Source organism: Tinamus guttatus, unplaced genomic scaffold (assembly GCF_059628265.1).
Source record: "Tinamus guttatus ecotype Peru unplaced genomic scaffold, ASM5962826v1 Tinamus_guttatus_pri_ptg000984l, whole genome shotgun sequence".
NCBI lineage: Eukaryota > Metazoa > Chordata > Aves > Tinamiformes > Tinamidae > Tinamus > Tinamus guttatus.
In genome coordinates this window covers 134,278-153,912 of record NW_028289518.1, presented here as the reverse complement: position 1 = coordinate 153,912, position 19,635 = coordinate 134,278, and the positions used below count along the sequence as shown (strand labels likewise).

General features: G+C 43.3%; 1 protein-coding gene across 1 annotated transcript; it reads right to left on the bottom strand.

Annotated features, from left to right (window-relative positions):
- Positions 1-1,681: 1,681 nt before the first annotated feature.
- Positions 1,682-18,716, bottom strand: LOC148590945 (ATPase family AAA domain-containing protein 2-like). Its single transcript, XM_088538282.1, has 6 exons — positions 18,669-18,716; positions 18,441-18,553; positions 16,040-16,223; positions 15,384-15,569; positions 14,780-14,915; positions 1,682-1,740 (listed from the first exon to the last, which is right to left on the bottom strand). The coding sequence occupies exons 1-6, from the start codon at positions 18,714-18,716 to the stop codon at positions 1,682-1,684; spliced, it is 726 nt and encodes a 241-aa protein (XP_088394408.1).
- Between the last annotated feature and the right edge of the window lie 919 nt (positions 18,717-19,635).

Here is a 19,635-nt window from a genome sequence, read left to right as displayed (position 1 = left end):
GCTTCTCCTCGCTGTTTTTAACAGGGTTATGTGGTTTTGAGGTCAGACACCCAACTCTGGGAACAGCAGCAGAGGTAGGAAGAAACAAAGAGTGACTTTTAGGAAGGATCACCCCCATAGCATCACATGAGGGAAGACCACCGCTATTTGCCCATTTATACACATACACTTCTAAAACACCATAGCAACAGTTTCCTGCCGAGAGCAGCAGTACAAAAAAAGTTGAACCAAAAGTTTGAAGTGCAAAAGCTTTATCAGAAGATTGTTTCTGGGTCTGCCTTTCCCACCCTGTCCCTTCTTTTTCAGTGTAAGAAGTTTCCCTGTTACAACAGAATGAACCAACAGCGACTCCCTGGTGAAAGGTGCATTTAAGATGTCATGATTTCAACACCATCTTCAAGGGCTAAGAAACAGATTTTTGCTTCTATAATTTTTTCCCTCTCCTCTCCCTGGAGATGCAAGGAAACCTTCCTGGTGCCCAGTGGTGCAAGCACGTGCAGGCCCGTGGCTTTCACACAAAGCACTAATAGACAAGAATTGCCTTCACTTGACTTACAGGCATCCACTTTAGAAATCTGGACATTTTATTTTCCGCACTTAAGTGAAGCCTGGACAAAGCCTGCATCTGTAACCCATCCAAGAAAACAACTGAGATATAAAACACAGAGCTTACCTGGCACATGCTTTGCCCTGATTTACCCAGAAGATATGAGACAAGTAGCTCTAGTAATGGTTAAGAAGTGAATTTGTACACTCTGCAGGTGAGGCCTCGTGTCTCAGGGGTGGGAGAAGCTCCTTAGCTCGGCCTGGGAAGCAGAGCCAAAGCTTGCTTGCTCTTGTGGGCTATTTAGCATCCCAGCAATGTTGGGGCCTTAGCGCTTTTGCAAGAATACGAGGAGCTGAGGTGATGAGAACCGAGGAACTGAAGCAATGGGAACCAAGGCCACCCAGAGAAGATAACGCCTGTTAGCAACTTTTTAATGAATTAGGCCAGCCATAACCAGATAAGCATCCGGGAGGCCCAGCAACAGAGCATCGGGAAAGAATGCCAGTCAGCTGAAAGCTAACTATGCATGGACACTAGAGCCTAACCAATGGGAATGCTGTTGCTTAGCGAGTGTGTGCGCTTACGGGTAATAGAATTGTATAAAGCTACATAGTAGACAATAGTAAAGCGAATTGAACCTGCTTCACATTGAAGTGTCGTTCATTCCGTCTCGTGGAGTTGGCATCGGCATCTGGTGACCCCGACGTGATGTGATCGTGGGTAGAGTGGAGCCGAGAACGCGAGGGATCCTGCAGCCAGCGGAGAAGTAGCTGGGCGCCCGAAGAAAGGCGGATCGTGGCCGCGGCTGACGTAGTGAGTCAGGACTGACCTGGTGAGTCAGGGAGCAGGATGGGAATTGCTGCATCAGCAACTAGAATGGAAATTGCTGCATCAGCAACGGAGCGTGCTACTATAGAAAGTTTGTTAAAGCTCGCTCAAAAGACTGAGACTGAGATCTCTAAAGACGATTTAATTGACTTACTGCTTTTTTGTAAGCAGAAAAAACTCATAGAGGAAACTTATCAGGTATATAAGCTCGAGTCCTGGGAGTGAGTGGGAAAAGAACTGTGGGATGGTGTGCAAGTAGGTTCAAAGGAAGCTCGGCGACTTGCGAAAATATATCGTCCCGTGCGGCTAATGCTTGAACAATTGCACGGGGAGGCTCAAGTCGCTGCTGCTTTGCGGGAAGCACTCTGCGGAGGAAAAGGGGAGGAGAGTGGTTCAGGAGGCTTCGAGTGGACTGAAATTACTGAGCCGAGTCCATGCGAGGAAATGGACAATAAGGAAAAAGGGGCTTCATCTCGGCAGGCGTGCCCAGTAACTCTAGCTGAACGTGAAGTATGGGGGGGAGTGGATGAGTATCTTCCACCGTGGGAGGGGGAGGAACGACCGCCCTCGGAACGACCACCCCTCACAGCGCCCGAAATGGACGTGGATCCGATTAAAGCACCGATCCCGGATGGGTCGGATGACGATGACGCCATTGTCCAAGGAATGCGACGAGAACTTCGGGAGCAAGCAGAGAGAATGACGGAGTTATTGGGACAGATGCGGCGATTAGACGGCGGGTCCAGGGCAAGGGATGTGAAGGCAGCATATAAGGCTGCCCATAAGGCTATAGTAGAGGGGTTGGAGAATGTGGGTAAACGGGGCAATGGGAGGCGCGAAAAGGTACTTCTACCTTTAAGGCGAGTGAAGAGGCTTTGAGACGGAAAAAAGAGTGGGTACTGCAGAAGGTCAAGGAAGGGAGTATGACAATTGATGAAGCAAAAAATTATCTGCAGGCAAAGTTTGGCCTGGAGGGCTGGCTTTTGGGTGAAGAGGTTGAGGAGTTATGGAAGATTCAAAAGAAACGAGAAGCAGCTGGAGGAAGCGATCCAGCTGAGGAGGGGGTTGTTGTCGTGGCTCCGAGCCACTGCAGGTGGAAGTGATGGTGGGGGAAAGTGTAAGGATGTGTCGCCACCTATTGATCCAACTTTTAATGCGGGAGCGCGGTATAAGGGGTTGATAGAGAATGCTCGGTTACAGGGGGACTTTATATTAACTCCAATAGCAGCCCCCGTAGTAGTGGGAGCCCAGGGCCCCAAGTGGGAGCCTTTAGATTGGAAATTGGTGCAAGGTTTACAAAAAACAGTGATGCAATATGGATGTGATAATAAGCTAGTTCGAAACCAAATCTCTGCTTTGTTTAAATATTCTAATATGGTTCCTGCAGACAGCAGGGCTATAATGGAACTTCTGCTTTCCTCTACTACCTATATGCTCTGGCTAGCGAAGTGGCAAGAAAGGTTGGAAGAAAAGCAATTGGAAAATTTAAATTGTAGTATGGATGATCCATTAAGGATCGCCACTCTCGACCAACTGATGGGAAATGGGCGTTATCAGGCACCTGAGGCCCAAGCAGCGCTTCATCCTAGAATATTACAACAGTCGAAAAATGCAGCTTTAGCAACCTTTCTTGCCCTGCCACAGATAGGAACACCTCAATTACCATATACCAAAATAGTACAAAAGCCAGACAAGCCTTTTTTTGGCAAACAAATATCCCCAAACAATGGCTGTCTCTGTGAACTCTCCTCCGCAACTTGCGGAAGTGCAGGAGTCGATCTGGCTGTGGCAAAATCCACAATAATTAGAGATTCTGATGTGCACATATTAGAGTCTACGTGCACTGGTCCCCTGGGGAGGGGCCTATCTGCTTTGGTGATTGGCCGTTCCTCAGCTTCAAAAATGGGCATTTTTGTTCTACCAGGGTGTATTGATGCTGATTACTCTGGAAATATTGGTATAATGATAAAAATTTTCAACCCTCCTATTACTATTCCAGCACTGAGCAGGATAGCCCAGTTGATACCTTTGCGAGCCATAGTTCTTAATCCTGGACAGGCCCAGCACGGAAACAAAGGCTTTGGATCTTCTGGACCCCCCCAGGTCGCCTTTTGTGAAAAGATAACTACTCAGCGTCCGACAAGACTCGTGAGTATGGTGGGACCAGATGGTGTTCGTCTTACTGATGTTGCCATGATGATTGATACAGGTTCAGATATCACTATCGTTCCCAAGTTTGCGTGGCCACCACAGTGGGATCTGCAAGAAATTGATGCTCCTGTGACAGGTATCGGAGGGCAATCGCCTACGCAGGTTAGTCGATGTTTTGTAACAGTCATGGATGAAGAGGGAAACAGAGCCATGATAAAGCCTTATGTGATGTGCACATCGTTGTGGCTGCTGGGAAGGGGTGTTCTGGCCCAGTGGGGAGTCATCTTGCAGACACCTTTTCCCTAGCAGCCATTGGGGGCAGCTTCCGCCCTACCTTAAAGTTAACACGGACCACGAAAGACCCTGTGTGGGTGGACCAATGGCCGCTGCCAGAGGAAAAGCTGCGTTACCTAAAGGAATTAGTCAAAGAACAGTTAGACCAAGGTAACATTAAGCCGTCAACAAGTCCTTGGAACACCCCTATTTTCACCATTAGGAAAAAATCAGGAAAGTGGAGGTTGTTACATGATCTCCGAGCTGTTAACGCATGCATGGAAAACATGGGAGCCTTACAGCCAGGGTTGCCTTCACCTGTTATGCTCCCACAGGCATGGAATTTGCTAATAATTGATCTGAAAGATTGTTTCTTTACAATACCCCTCGACCCGGAGGACAGTGAAAAATTTGCCTTCACGGTTCCTACAATTAACAGGGAAGGCCCATCAAAGCGATACCAGTGGGTAGTTCTTCCCCAGGGAATGAAAAATTTGCCAACCATCTGTCAATGGTTTGTGAATTTGGCCCTGAAACCGTGGAGGGAAAATCACCCAGATTTGATTACGTACCATTATATGGATGACATCCTAGTAGCAAGTCCTGAAGTTTTACCAGCCAAGCAGGAAGAGGAATTAACTAACTGTTTAAAAGAATTTGGTTTGGTCGTTGCCCCTGAGAAAGTTCAAAGGCAAGCTTCTTGGAATTATTTGGGTATGGTTATCACAGAGGCTAGAATTAGACCCCAAAAGCTTAAATTGCAGACAAATATTGACACTGTTAACTGTGTGCAAAAATTAGTGGGAGACATTCAATGGATCAGGAATTCTTGTGGTATTACGAATGAGGAAATGGAGCCGTTGTTTCAACTGCTCAGAGGAGCTAAAGAGCCTGTGGAAAAGCGGAGCTTAACTCCAAAGGCTGCCATAGCCCTAGAACGGATTGAGGAAAAGATAGCCGAAACAGCTGCCTACAGATTCCAGGAAGGGTTACCAATATGTTTGGTGGTCTACAACCGAGAAAGGGAGGTGGCGGTAATCATCGTCCAGATAAATGAGAAGGGGATCTTGTTTGTACTCAAATGGGTTTTTCTCCCAAGTCATCTACGACGCACCTTAACTCAGAGGCATGAAGCAGTTGGGATGGGAATTTTGAAAGCCCGGCAACGTTTACAAACAATTGCCGGTAGAGAGCCTGACAGTATTATCCTGCCTCTAAAGGCTCTGGAGCTAGTCGTAGAATGGTGCTTGAAAAGTGTAGAATTTGCCTTAGCCATTCAGGGAATTAGAGTGGACAATCACTATCCTAAGCATCCTCTCTTCCACACCTCTTTGGAGCTGGAAGAACGAGAAAACCAGAGCTCAAGACCATTGCCAAATGCGATTACTGTGTTCACGGATGCTAGTAGCAAAACTGGAAAATATGGGTATGCTTTCCGGGAGTTAGATCTTTGGAAAACTCAAATACGGAAGGAGATCGCATCTGTGCAGGTCCTAGAACTAAAAGCTGTAGTTTGGGCATTTCTAACCTTTCATGATCGGCCCATGAATATAGTTATCGATTCCCTGTATGTGGTAGGCATTGTTCAACGAATTCATAGGGCAATTATAGGGCATGTAAACAACCATAGTCTCCAAGCCTTGTTTGTTCAGCTTTGGAACATCATACAACAAAGGAAGCATGCTTTTTGGGTATCACATATCCGTAGTCATACTGCACTCCCTGGCCCTTTAACAGAAGGTAATGCAGTCATAGGTAGTGCCGTGTCAGCAGCAGGTATTCCTTGTTCGGTGGAACAGCAGGCATCAACTTCTCACTCATTTTTCCATCAATCTGCTCGAGCGTTACAACGCGAATTTAAAATTTCCCGAGCAACAGCTCGTGCTATTATTGCTGCCTGTCCTGATTGTGCAAGATTGACCCCTTTACAGGAAATGGGTACCAACCCGAGAGGGTTACAACCAAGGCAGATATGGCAGTCAGATGTAACAGAATTTGCACCCTTTGGGCGACTAAAGTATTTACATGTTACTGTGGATACCTGTTCGAAGGCTCTATGGGCGACCCCTGCCACTTCCACAAATGCCAAGTCGGCCTGTAAACATTGGGCTCAGGCAATTGCTGTCTTAGGAAAGCCTGACATCATAAAGACAGATAACGCACCCGCGTATAAGAGTAACACCTGTAAAACCTTTTTCCAGCAATGGGGAATAATCCATCAGACGGGTATCCCTTATAATTCCGGTGGTCAGGCCATTATCGAGCGTCACCATCAAAATTTAAAACAATTATTGTTTGCTTTGAAAAAAGAGGGGGAGAAGAGTCCCTACGAATTAATCAGCAAAGCATGTTATGTTTTAAATTGGCTTAACCCTCGAAATGATGGTTCCCATCGCTTCAGTTCCTCGGTTCTCATCGCCCCAGCTCCTATTTTCACCTATTTTTCTAAAAACTCAGCTGATCTTTCAGGAAAAGAGGTGCAAGTAGAAGTTTTCTGGCCGCAGAAACAAATCTGGGAAGGTCCAGTCGAGTTAGTTATGTGGGGACGGGGTTATGCTTGTGTACTTGCAGGAGACGGAGTGACCTGGGTACCAGCCAAGTGGGTACGACCGTGGTTGCGGAAGAGACAGGAACAGTTAATGGACCAGGATGTCAGAATGGACCAGGTTCAGCTGGTTGGTAATCATCTTGATAATGGTGACAGGGATAGTGCAGGGAAAATGGCAGACAGAAGTCCAACAGAGGGAGAACATTTGGGTCACCATAGCTAATCAGACAGACAGGCCAAAATGCCTTCTGTCTTAGCTTGTAACGTCCAGGAGACCCTTTCCGCACTTGTTTGATAGGTGTCCTTGTTTGGTAACCTCAAGAATTCAATGGGTACGTAGCTAATTTTGCTGTGCTTAATGATACTCTATTAAATACTACTATGTGCCCTTACCGATCAAAGCAAACGGCAGAACAGTTAGACGGGTGCTGGCAGTGTGAAATCATCAGAAGTCTGAATGGCGCTCTGACTTTCCCGCCGGAGGAATTAGACTTGTTGGGAAGTCTGAATGCCACAAATACCACCCGAAACGATGGATGGGTTAGTTTTGAACCGCATAGCAAAGGTGCACTTGAAGAAAGTACATCGCAATGGCCGACGGTTAACTCTGGGCTGAAAATTAACGATGTTTATGTTCACACATATACCCAATGTAAATTAACGAGCTTCTCTGCGAAACGGCTACCACCAGGAGTGTTTTTAATATGTGGAGACCGGGCGTGGAACGGAGTACCGTCCGGTCCACAAGGAGGTCCATGTTATCTGGGGAAACTGAGCTTGTTTCACCCTAATATATCCCAAGTGATGACCTTTGTATCCAAAAGGAAGAAACGATCGATACATGAGTTAGATTGTACAAAAGTCGGGGATCCAAGGTTTTGGTCAAGGGTCAAAACTATCTTTGTGTCCCTGCTTGTCCCAGGGAGCACTGCCGCCCGAACAATGACTTCCTTAAAACAGCTAACATGCTGGACAAGGAATGAGTTAAATTTAACATCAGACATTTTAGACCAGCTATTGCAAGATGTAGCTAGTGTAAATCATGCAGTACTGCAGAATAGAGCCGCAGTAGATTTTCTGCTATTAGCACATGGGCATGGGTGTGAGGATTTTGAAGGTATGTGTTGTTTAAACTTATCCGATCATTCAGAGTCTATTCATAAAAAGATTGTGCTCTTGAGGGAAGGGCTGCACAAGTTAAAGGAAGAAAGTTGGGGATTGGAAGATTGGCTCAGATCGTTAGGCTTAGGACCATGGATTACATAAATGTTGTACCACTTATGCGTGATCGGAATGGTTATACTCGTGCTTGTGATTATGTTACCTTGCTTTTGCCAATGCCTGCAACGCTTGATGCATAATATTGCTAATTCTGTTTTTGAAAAAAGAGGGGGAAATGTTGGGGCCTTACCACTTTTGCAAGAATACGAGGAGCTGAGGCGATGAGAACCGAGGAACTGAAGCAATGGGAACCAAGGCCTCCCGGAGAAGATAACGCCTGTTAGCAACTTTTTAATGAATTAGGCCAGCCATAACCAGATAAGCATCCGGGAGGCCCAGCAACAGAGCATCGGGAAAGAATGCCAGTCAGCTGAAAGCTAACTATGCATGGACACTAGAGCCTAAACAATGGGAATGCTGTTGCTTAGTGTGTGTGTGCGAAAGCTACATAGTAGACAATAGTAAAGCGAATTGAACCTGCTTCACATTGAAGTGTCGTTCATTCCATCTCGCAGGGTCGGCCTTGGCGCAGCAATGTAGCCTGCAGAGCCCAACTAGAGGAGAAACAGGAGGACACAGAAAAAGCAAACGAGGAGGGAAGCAAAACTGGACGTGTTCAGTGTGTACTCTTTCGGGCTTCTCAGAAGCTACTTTCAGGCATCATTCTCGTAATTTCTCAGCTTCACCCCTACTGCACAGTATGTTGTCTTCCGTTTTTTTTTTTTTTTTTTTTTTTAAAAAAAAAAAAAAGGAAAACCATCCTATTCTCTAAGATCCATACAGAGCAGTCTTGTCAATTCATGGCAGCAGCCAGCTAGGTTGGAGATCAAGCCAGGGAAAGATGAGAGCTTCCTGTTTTCTTCCCTATGCATTTTTCTTGTTTGCCTCAGTTATATAACTGATAAACCAAGAAGGAGGTAAACTTTCCCATGATCTACTTAATATACCAGGAAGAAGAAAGATTTTTACTGCTGAAATTATTCTACAATTAAAACAGACAAACTCAAATGCAGTTTCACTTAAAATAGGTTTTTATTAAAACAATACAATTAAAACAATAAAAAATATATATTTGTTTTATAAATATGGATGTATAAAAAACATATCTTAAGACTTATTTTATATGTATTTTATATATTTATATCTATTAAAATATGTAATATTTATAATTATAATACAGCTATAAAATATATCTTAATTTGTTTTATATATATTTTATATACATATATGCCTTATACATCCATATCTGTATAGTATAAGTAAGTGAAGTGTTCTGAAGATCACATTATGAAGCACAGTAGAAGTTCCTAATGATTTTCTTCATTTCCTGATAATAAAGAAAAGCACAAATAAAATTTTAAGAACCTGATAGTTTCTTTCTTCACACAAAGTTAAAGCATCTGTAAATACATTCCCCTGTTGGTGATATTTAGCTATATCATGTGCTAAAAGCATCACAATGCTTCTCTATTCTCTGTAGCTTCAGAGACATCCCTATGTGTCCAAAAGAGTAGAGGATACAGAGCCTGGAGCAACAGTTGTTAAAACAGGTCGGAAGAGATCCTCCCTGAGCAACCACAGCTAAAAGCTGAGAAAGTTACTTGGTGGATGCTCCATAATTAATTTACCTTTGCTACTTGCCCAGTGCACTCAGAAGAAGAGAGAACTGTACTTACAGCTAAAGAAAAAGGGAGGAAACAAAGAAATCCAGGCACATTTAGTTTGAGCATTCCAACTTTAAGTTCCAGAAGCCCACAAGTGCTGGGATAACATCAATATTTTCCCTTCTCAAGCTAGTACGTGGCATTATACCAGGTGAGAAGGGAATGTCTGTCAGGCGTGACCTCCCTGAATCCAAAATATCCCCATTTGTGCACAGTGAGAACAGAGTGTCCGTTCTACCTCTCAATCAGATGTGAGGGAAGAGATGGAGATACCAGTGCCTAAGCAAAGAGGCTCCTTCTTTTCAAGGTAAACTGCAGAGGGACCAAGAATTTTATCTATCCTCACACACAAGCGCCTCAGGGACGAGTGGGCTCATGGCTTCTTTGGACCTGAACACTCCATTTCCAGCATATCTAAACCAAATCAACACTGGGATTGCCCGGCTTGGGTGGTGGATGCCTCCTGAAGACATCTGCAAATGTTTGCCTGCTTGTAGGAGGGGGAGAAAGAGGAAGTAACAGACTGAGAAGAGCACCCTCCTTTCATGGTCCCCCTACACCTTGGATACACTTGTGGATAGCAAGACCAGCTATCCACAGTCTCCAAGGTTAATTGCTTTGAAGGAGCTGGGTGGGTGGAACCGTTGTCTTCAAGTCCAATCTCTTTTTCCTGCTGAAACTGAAAAGAGTTATGCCAAATATAACAATGGTTTTGCAATATGGGTAAATGTCTTCCAAATGGAAATGGGTAAGTCTTATGACATCTAAGCACTAAAGCAATGAATATGAAATAAGCATGATATTCAGAGGGCATGCAGACTCTTTTAACCATGACAGAATACTATATATAACCATTAGAAAACATATATAAAATTTACCACAATGAGTTTAGTTTTGTCATAATCGTTCCGGTGCTTGTAAATGCAGTGGCAGAGGAGAGCGTATATTTTTTTCTAGGTAAAAGATGTTGAAGGTCCTTGTCCTCTTAGTGACAGAATCCAGCAGATGCTGAAAACAAAATGGAGACAACACGAGTTGAAAATAGCACGAGACCTTCTGCAAAAGCTCTTGAAGGCTTCAGGAGCTGAACAGTCCCATCACAGCACAACTGACTGCCAACACTGTCCAGGAGCTGTGCGTGGAGTGAGGCTGTCGGAGTGGACCCACACACAGCAACCAGGCAAGTGGAAATACTGCCCACAACTGCCCAGCAAACTCCGCCTCCCTCACAGCAGTGCGGGGAGAAAGTTCCCTACCTTGTTCTAAAGAAAACTGAAAACAGACATACCGCAAGCTTGCTGTAATCCACGACAACGGGGGGATCCGGCTCCTCAGGAATTCCCACCGGACCCTCATGACGTCCGGCCAGACTCTCATGACGCATGTAAGTCTCTGGGATGAAAACATTTTCTTAAGTCATGATTTCTCTTTTTCCGGAACATGGCTATCCATCAGCTATCCCACAAGTGGCATCCAATCTTTCTCTACGGTTCCCTGTTATTTGTTTACTGAGAAATACTTGCCTTCTACTTTCTCCTCCATAAAAAGTAGGAACCAAGATCAAAAAGCAGTGGGAGTGAAAAGCCCAGGGTTGAGAGGAGAAAAAAGCAAGTCAAAACTTTGCCATTACAGCAAGGCCTACTTAAGGAAGTTGAATGTTAAGAAAACCCATCTCCCATTTGAAGCAAGCATTAGGATGTGAGTCATCTCTGCCACATCGTGACTAAATCTACACAGGCCGAGTTACAGCTCCTTATCCCAAGCTGCTCGTTATCAGAAAGATGCACGTGCCATAAAAGAAAGCAAATGATTGTTGGTTTGCCAGGAGATAGAATTACAAAACTGATTTCACAATCAGAAGAGCAGCAGCTTAAGAAAAATGACTTTGGTGGCATAATCAGAGGGACAGAATCTTAATGGAAGCAACACAGTGCAGTGATTTGTAAAGAAATAATAGAATGAAATTAAAGGAGGCTAATGTAAACCCCTCAACAACAAAATGGAGCTAACTGGTCTGCTGGACCTTTCGCTTACCTTCTGAATCACCCTCTTGGAAACTTACTGTATTTTGGGAATCCAAAGTCTCATTTCAATTTCTTAGCCCTGAATTGGGAGAAAACTGGGCTCTTTTCTCTTCAGAGCCAGATTTAGTCGCAGAGGAAAAATCTCTTGTTTTCTGTCTCATGTTTATTTTCATAGACATTTGTCTGTCGCCGTGGAAGACTATTGTGGCTTTCTTCCACATGAGAACCTCCTATGAACTCACCTTCAGTCTGGTGCATGCTAGAAGCACCGTTTTCCAGGAACTCTTCTCCCTCACTGTCTACTTCCTCTTGGTCTTCTCCACTTCTATTCACTTTACTCCACTGCAAAATCTTTCTCCTCTTTGTTTCACCACTGGAAGTGCAATTGTTCCTTTTGCGTTTTCTTTTGGACGGAACTGCAATAAGATATTAGAAAAAAACAACCCAAAATATAAGCAAAGCAGCTCCTCCTTTAAAATTTGCTCTTCTTATCTTCCTTGTATGTCAAGTAAAACAATCAAAGAACTGAAAGTACTGACAAATCTCACTACACATGTAGGTCTAAAGAAAAGGTTGCAAGTTCATGCGGTCCATTTGCTGTTAGATTTTTAAATTTATTCAAGACTTTAAACTAGATTTGAAGCGCAGAAAATTCCTACTTTAGCCTTGCTTTGCAGTCCTATTGTCTGCCTATTGGGTAAAGTTGCTTACTGTCTCATTACATGAACTAATAGAGATAAATAGCAAAAAAGCCTTTGGAGAAAAGCTCTTCAAATCTCTTATAAAACCAGTAAAGATCAAAAGCAGAGTGAATGCTGGGAAGAGTTAAAAAGAGACCATTTCAAGAAAGTAACTGAAGGATAAAGAAAATTCTCAGTAAAGTTTTATGATTCAGATAACCTGTTTAAAACTGGTTTTGTCCTTATGCCTTCCACAAAGGAAAACAAAAAACCCCACCCTTCTTTCTATTTACAGAATATTGCACAAAACAGATGGGTGAAATCCTTGGCAAAGTTTCCACCGGCAGAAACCTTGTCACAAGAAGGATATCAATGGCATTAGCAATATCACCCAGAAAGCCTGTTGGTGGGGAGAAAAAAAGAAAAAAAAACTAAAAAGAAAAAGCAACTTGCCATTAGGCCGTGGTGTAGGGCAGGCTCCCAGCATCACTGGCATCTCTATTCTTTCGTTACACTTGTTATCTTGTTTATTACATCCAGAAACAGAGGGCTGCTGTGGCATCACCTCGTAGTGAGATGGCACATCCTGTGAAGAGCTGCAGCCTTGCAATGAAGAACAGACAGCAAAAAAGTTGGTCTCACATTTCTACTTACAAATACTGAGGCAAGTCTTCAAATCCCTAGGGTTGGAATACATACCTCTTTTCTCACGAGACTCTTTCATTTCTTCACAAAGTTGTTCCAAGTCTTTATCCATTTCCTCCTTCACTATGACATGGGCAGCATCTCTCAGAGCACAAGCTTTGTGTGTAATGAGACGATCTGAAAGTTGACAGTCAGAACTGAGTGTTTGCCACTAGCTAAGTGAAATCCTTGATTTGGATCATATGGAAAAGATGGACTCTTTTCCCAAAGAGGTTTTGCAAGCTATTTCAGGGAATAGTTTTGGCAGAAGAACATAAAAGTTAATAATGAAGGCAGAGGCACTACATCTTCATTAGCACCAATTGCACATAATTTCATCTCTAAATAATTTAACACTACATGAGTTTTTAAAGTGGCAAGAAATGCTCTCTGTGGATGTTTCAAGGGAGCTAATCCCAAGGCCATTGTAAAGAGACAACTCTTCTCAATCTATGAATTTTAAATGTTGTCTAAATGAGGGATAAAGAGCTATCCTCACCTCCAGCTTCACTATCTGGCTTGTATTCTAAGGCACTGCTACAGATTAGATCAAGATCTTTCAGAAAATCTCCTGCAGTTATATACTGGTGCAAGTCAATTTTAGAGAGAATTGTCGAAAGGTCCATTGGCTGTTTAATAACTGTGATATAATCAGGTACTTACAAATTAAATAGATGGGTTCAGAGGTTGTATTAGACTTACACAGTATCTACCCACATTATTTTAATAAATTCAAATAATGACTTCTTAAAAACCCTGAATATTTGTGACATTATGAGCAGATAGTGGAATTAACCAGTTAGCTGCTTGAAAAAGGAAAGGCTCTTTCAAAGGGCTTTGAAGAGACACACTGGAAGGGAGAAGAAAAGCAGCAGGAAGCTGGGGAGTATGTGTGGGACAGCGAAGGGAACAGACATGCAGAGCAGGATTTGCTTCCTTCAGCTTCAGAACATTGCAGTAAATACACTGGATTGAGCCACCCGAGCCAGGCTCTGCTCTGGGCAGCAGGAAATCCGCTGCCGGAATTGCCCTTTGGAAGCAGCTGCTCTAGGCATCTCCCTTAGGAGGAGATACCTGGAGCAGAGCTAATTATGTCCTTACTGGGAGCGTGAGAGGAGCCTCAAGGGTAGTTTAGGTGAGGACACCTCTATTTGTTTAGACTATTCACATGTCAAGAGCCTGGAAGGGAAAGACGAGGGATGCCCAGAGGAACAGGGCCCTTGCTGATACACAGCTGTATTAAAATTGCATCTGACTCTGAAGTATAAGTCTGTTAAGATGGGGGCACAGTCAGTAAATTAAATGAGTAAAAGAGGGACTTGGAAGCTTTGGGGGAAGATGAAACCACATGTCATTTATGGCTGATCCTGTACTGGGGAGCCAGAGACAAAATGGCACGTGGAATCTTGAATTTTTTTTCAAACATCTGCTCTTCTCCTGTTCCCAGAGGAACCACTGACAGCCAACAAACACGTGGCGAGAGCTTTAGGCTTTATTCCAACAGCCCCAAAGAAATCTGACTGTTTATTTCAGAGTTGTAGCATACCTACACATCAAAGTCTTTCCCCAGGCAAACTCTGGTGGTAGCTGGTCAGACTTTCTAGGAGGAAACCAGGGCTTCCAGTGACTACTCAAAAAAAGGACATTGAAGAGCCTCAGGGAGTCAGCAAAATAAAATACAAAACACTTTTTGCTCCTCAAAAAGAAATCCTTTTAGTGCAGTGCTAAAGATAAGCCTTTCGCTAGAGCACACCAACACCGGGCAGTTAAAAATACACCCAGACAGGACAGTATTACAGACCCAGAGCAGTTTACCTCATCTGCATCAACAGGGTTTGTGAAGGCCTTGAAACGTCCGTCAGTAGCAAGTCTGAGAGTAACATCCCTTAAGAAAACGCTAAGTGCACCAAGGGCCTCCTCCTCCTGCTCCTCTGCCCCTTGCGTTTCTCCCTGTGGTGGTTCCCGAGGTTCAGGCGGCGGCGCCACCGGCAGCACTTCCAGGGCCTGCCGAGCTTAAGGGAACCAGAAAAGTTTATTCCATCGGCAGCACTCAAATAGGAGCACACACAGAGTTACTGATAGGAAACCCACTACCAAAACAAATACTGTAAGGCTGTTAACATACAGTTAGCAAATTTTTATCTATAGAATAGGCTCACCTGCTTTCTTTCTAGATGCAGGAGGTTTAGCAGCTTGACTTAATTTTAAGTCCTCAAAAAAGTTGCTTCTCTCTTCTTTAGTAGGCAACGGGATATCAAAAACTTCTCCATAATCTTCAATAAACAACACCTGTATCTATGGCATGAGAAGGAAAGACATTTCAGGTACGAGATCACTACGCCGAAAAGAGGATTTTTTAAATTAAGCTTAATAATGATCTGAAAAATAATATTAAAATAAATATTATCTTCCTGGTGATCAAAGGCTAGATTTCTTTAGGTCAGGATGGCAAATAAAATACCTTCTTTGAGAAAAAGCTCTAGAATTTAAGCTCAGGGAATGGACGAGCACACGATGCACTGACAGAGTGATGACATCCCCCACCTTTGAGGTTTCCTGCTGAAGTGGAAGCGAGTCCCTTGACTCACAAAACAACCGAGACAAACGTTCTCAGCGCTGCTTTGTGTCTAAGCAAAATTAAATGATTCAGAAGGATGCCCTAGTAATAAAAGGATCCATTTGCTTGAGGGAGGACAGTATTACTTAAAGGATTCATAAAATGAAACTGAATAGAAGAATTGGGAAAAGTGTTGACAGAAATACCTCATCTTGGAGATCCATGTACGATACGTTTGCTGTTGCAAGCACCAAAACTGGAGCAAATGCTGGAATGTTCTCTAATAACGTTGTAAAAGTAGTTTTCAATGAAACGCAAGCTGTTTCCCACCATACATTGATCTGTGGAATATAAATTATACTTGGTGCTGTGCTCTGAGCTTCTCGGATAAACTAGTAAAATGAAAGCTTTGGTAAGAGCAATGAACCAGGGAGCACAGGCTGCTCATAAATAACTACGCATCAAACTGGCCTAATAAAATAGAAGTGCATAAAGGCAACATACCAATAAACAAACAAACGAACAAAAAAACCTCACCATGCAAAACTTATTAATAGTAGAGTAAAATTTCTGATTTGACTCAAAAATTGAGAGAGCTACACAGACAGAGATCCAGATTGCTGCCTGATTGCAAGACTGCTTACATGTAAGTTAACTTCTAAAGAGCCACACGACTCAATAGAACATCTGTGCTTACGTGTCCATCTCTCATCAATGGTCAAAATGTTATAATATAGTAGCAAAGTACAGTAAAAGCAGACCACCTCCATTAACAATTTCACTTACCTCACTTGAGCAGTTTACAGACAGTCAGTGAATCTCATGAGATTAAAGAAAGAAGGAAAAAAAAAAAAAAAGATACCTGTGCACATATTTCCTCTGGTGATGAGGCACTAGCAAGCAGAACTGGCAGGTCCAGGGTATAAACTGGAAATTTTTCCAGGGCGTGTATGACTGCAGGGGCCAAGTGGGAGCTTTGCCCACGGTCTGGCTCTCCAGAGAGCAAGAGCCTTGGTCTGTGACACGTTGGCTGGTGAGAAGCATTTCTGGAACAAAATTAGAAAATAGCAAGTTTAAAACACATAGTGATGAATAAAGACATCAATGTTAATTTGTTCTGTTTCAAGTTTCTCTTGAGAGAAGACACAAGCAGCATAATCTCTTTCCAAAGACACAGCAAGCTGAAGATTCTGAACCTAAAAGGGGACAGGCATTTACCTCTTGAAGTCAAGGAAGTTTTTCTTCTTTCGACAAGTCTTTTCAGGAAAAGTCTCCTCATCTTCAAAGGCTGAAAGTGACTCTTCATCACTCCAGATGAAATCGCTTTGTAAAGTAGCGTTCATATCATCTGGAAGACAAGAAGGGTTTGTTAACTTGCCTGGATAGTCTGCATGTCTCACTCTAATACAGCTTCCAAAGCAGCCCCAAAACCCACTTATCTCTCTTTCTCCCTTGGATGGGCTCACACTAAATGCTATTTTTGAAGACTTGATCCTACCACAGGTCTAAAGAGATTGCACAAGGCTCTACAAACCTCGCCTAAGTCTTATGTTTTGCAAAAGTTATATTTCTTTATTGGCAAAAAGTCCCTTTTTTGCCCCAAGAACAAAGAAATGTGATTATCAGCAACAACTCCTGTACTTGCTAGACACCCACACAACCCACGAGGCTGTGTGTCTGGAATCTGTGTCCCACAGTAAAAGTATGGGAATTAAGTGAATGTGATGGCCACCAACTGGCCTTTGTCTCAAGACTCCTAAGCCAGGGTGTGTAGATCAACACATCTTCTGTATAAAGATCCTCCAAGATCACTCAGGGAGGAGAAGGTAGAAGCAGAGAATAGAGAGGGGAAGTAATTATGGATCACCTAGCGTCTCTGCTTGCACTTGTGGCTTTCTGCCTGTTCTACCAATAAAAATGAACCTAGCAACTCTCCAGGTAGAAAAGCCAGCAGGATGTTGCCAGGAAATGTGATGCATGTGATCTCACACATCGCACAGTGTGATCCACAAATACTTCAATTCATATGAGGTGAAATGATGATAGCTAAAACAACAAGTAGTTTTAACCAGCTGTACATGTTATGGTCCTGCCTTGCTGCTGGTCCTTCTTTAGGACAAGTTCTGCGTGGGGAAATACTCTCTGCAGGACTCGTAAAGTTCTCTGAAAAGTCTTATTAAGCAGTGGTTTAAAAATGAGTGATAATGCTTGTCTGAGCAAAGCCGCAGACCTCTGTGAAGCTGGTACAATTCTTTCTATAGCCATGAAAAAATCTTTTGCTGTTATTTTAATTGAAGAGACATCTAGCTGCAGTTGCTCAGGGCTTCTGTATATCTGAGGGTAGCGGTGCCGCAAAGCCCGGAGGGCGGCTTCAGCACATGCGGACTTGATATCAGCACCACAGTATCCTAACAAAACAGAACATCAAATGGAGCATTATGTCAGGCTGTGGCAACACAGAAAGGTCAAGGTGCCAAAGTGCAACATGCAAAGACTTTGCATGCAGGTTAAAACAGTCTAATAGGAAATGTGAAAAGTGTTGCTGCACTCCAGAGGTTTTGTTAGCCACCCTGCACGCTTACAAATCAGCCAGACTTTTCTCCTGAACCTTCTAAGCAAAACTTTTCTCCTGAGGAAGCTGCTCCAAAAGCCACTCACTGTTTGGAGAGACAGAAAGTAAAGCAATAAGTGGATGGAAGTGTCTCACTCTGATGGCTTTGGGGACACGCAGCTGGCTCCCTGGCTAGTTGTGCAGCGAGGTGCAAGCGCCTGGTTCCCCCCTGCCGTGCGCCACGAGCTGAAACTCCTGCAGACTCAGTCACATGCAGGAACTCGCTTCATTTTTGAACTTACCAGCAGATTTTTCAGCCAGCTCATCAAGGAACGTGTCACATGGTTTAGGGGTCCAGTTTCGTGTGTGAATCTTGAAAATCTCTTTTCTAGCCTAGAAACAAAGTGCTTGCATTATAGCTTGTCTTGAGTCAAAAGGCAGAGGCAGAACCCCTAGTATTAATAGATTAAGGCAAGTGATACTCCCTTTTAAAGCACCACACACCAGGTCTTCTATCATGCCAAGGCCTTTGCTTACATTTTCAACCTGCATATACTCTAGATTTTATACATTTTAAATAAAACATTTTTACTACTTAGAAAAAAAAAACTCAACAATGCCCAAATGTTTGAAGCACAAAAAAATATATTGATGCCTCAGTATAACATCCTCCCCTAGACAGCTGAATTAGAGTTTCGTAAAGGTGTGTTACCTTGGGGGCTGAATTTTGAATTTCTCAAAGACTTCCGGATAAAGCAGCGGAAAAATTACCATCTCTTTTAACATTGCAATGTGCTCAGAAAGACCACCCACACCAAATCGGACCTAAAGATCAAGTCAACAGAATAAGTTCACACCTTAAAGAAAGCTGCAGCCTACAGAAGGTTCCATCAGAAACCCTGGAAAAATCCCTCTAACACAACGAGTTAAAATCACTTACGGCCCTGTCCATTTGCATGGCACTGGCATCAGCCAGACTTGCTCTCATGCTTGTTCGAGCCTCGTGAACTCCCTTTAAGTCGTCTTTCCAAACGTTAATGGGAAGACACTTGACTGGAATTAAAAAGAAAGTCTCCTCCTAACTGAAGGGAAAGCTGGAAGACTTTTATTTTTAAGCGTTGGAAAGCAAATGTGTGTAACAAAAGACAGGCATTTCAGAAACATCTGCCTGAAAACATATTTGCTAAATACTTAATACAACAAATGATATTAAAAGATATTAAGTACCAAAAATGCTTTTTCTGTATTTTTAACTTCATGCTAGAGTGGGTTTCGTTCTAAATAAGCTAAAAAAGCAAGCCAAAAAAAAATCCCCACGGCAGCTAGCTATTATTATCATTATTATTATTATTATTTATTTCTTTTTCTAATTCTTTCTTTTTAATTTTTATTATTTTTGTTCTTCTTTCAGGGGTGTCCCGCAGCCCTCGGTGCGAGTGATGTTGAGGGTAAGAAAGCATGTGTGTGGGTGCAGGGGAAGAACCACACACCTGGGGGGAAATCCGGGCTCCTTTTATGTCCCCGTTCTTTCTACATTCCTGTGTCGCAGCTTAAGTGTCGTGTGTTCTTTCCCAGGCAGCTCAGGCCCAAAAATCATCCCCAGCGGCCACTGGGGATTATTATTATTATTTCTTATTATTATTTCCTCTTATTATTATTATTATTTCCTCTTATTATTATTATTATTTCTTATTGTTATTATTTCTTCTTCTTCTTTTTATTATTATTATTTTCCTTTTTCTATCCACCCCAAATCCCTCCCGGTCCCGCTCTTCCCGCCCGTGTTTCCAGGGCGACAGTAAAGGCCGTTGCGCAACCGGCTCCGCTGTGTCCATGGCGACCGCGGGGGACGGGCAACGGCCTCCCGGTTCCGCGCGGTTCCGCCCCGCCCCGGCATGGAGGGGAGG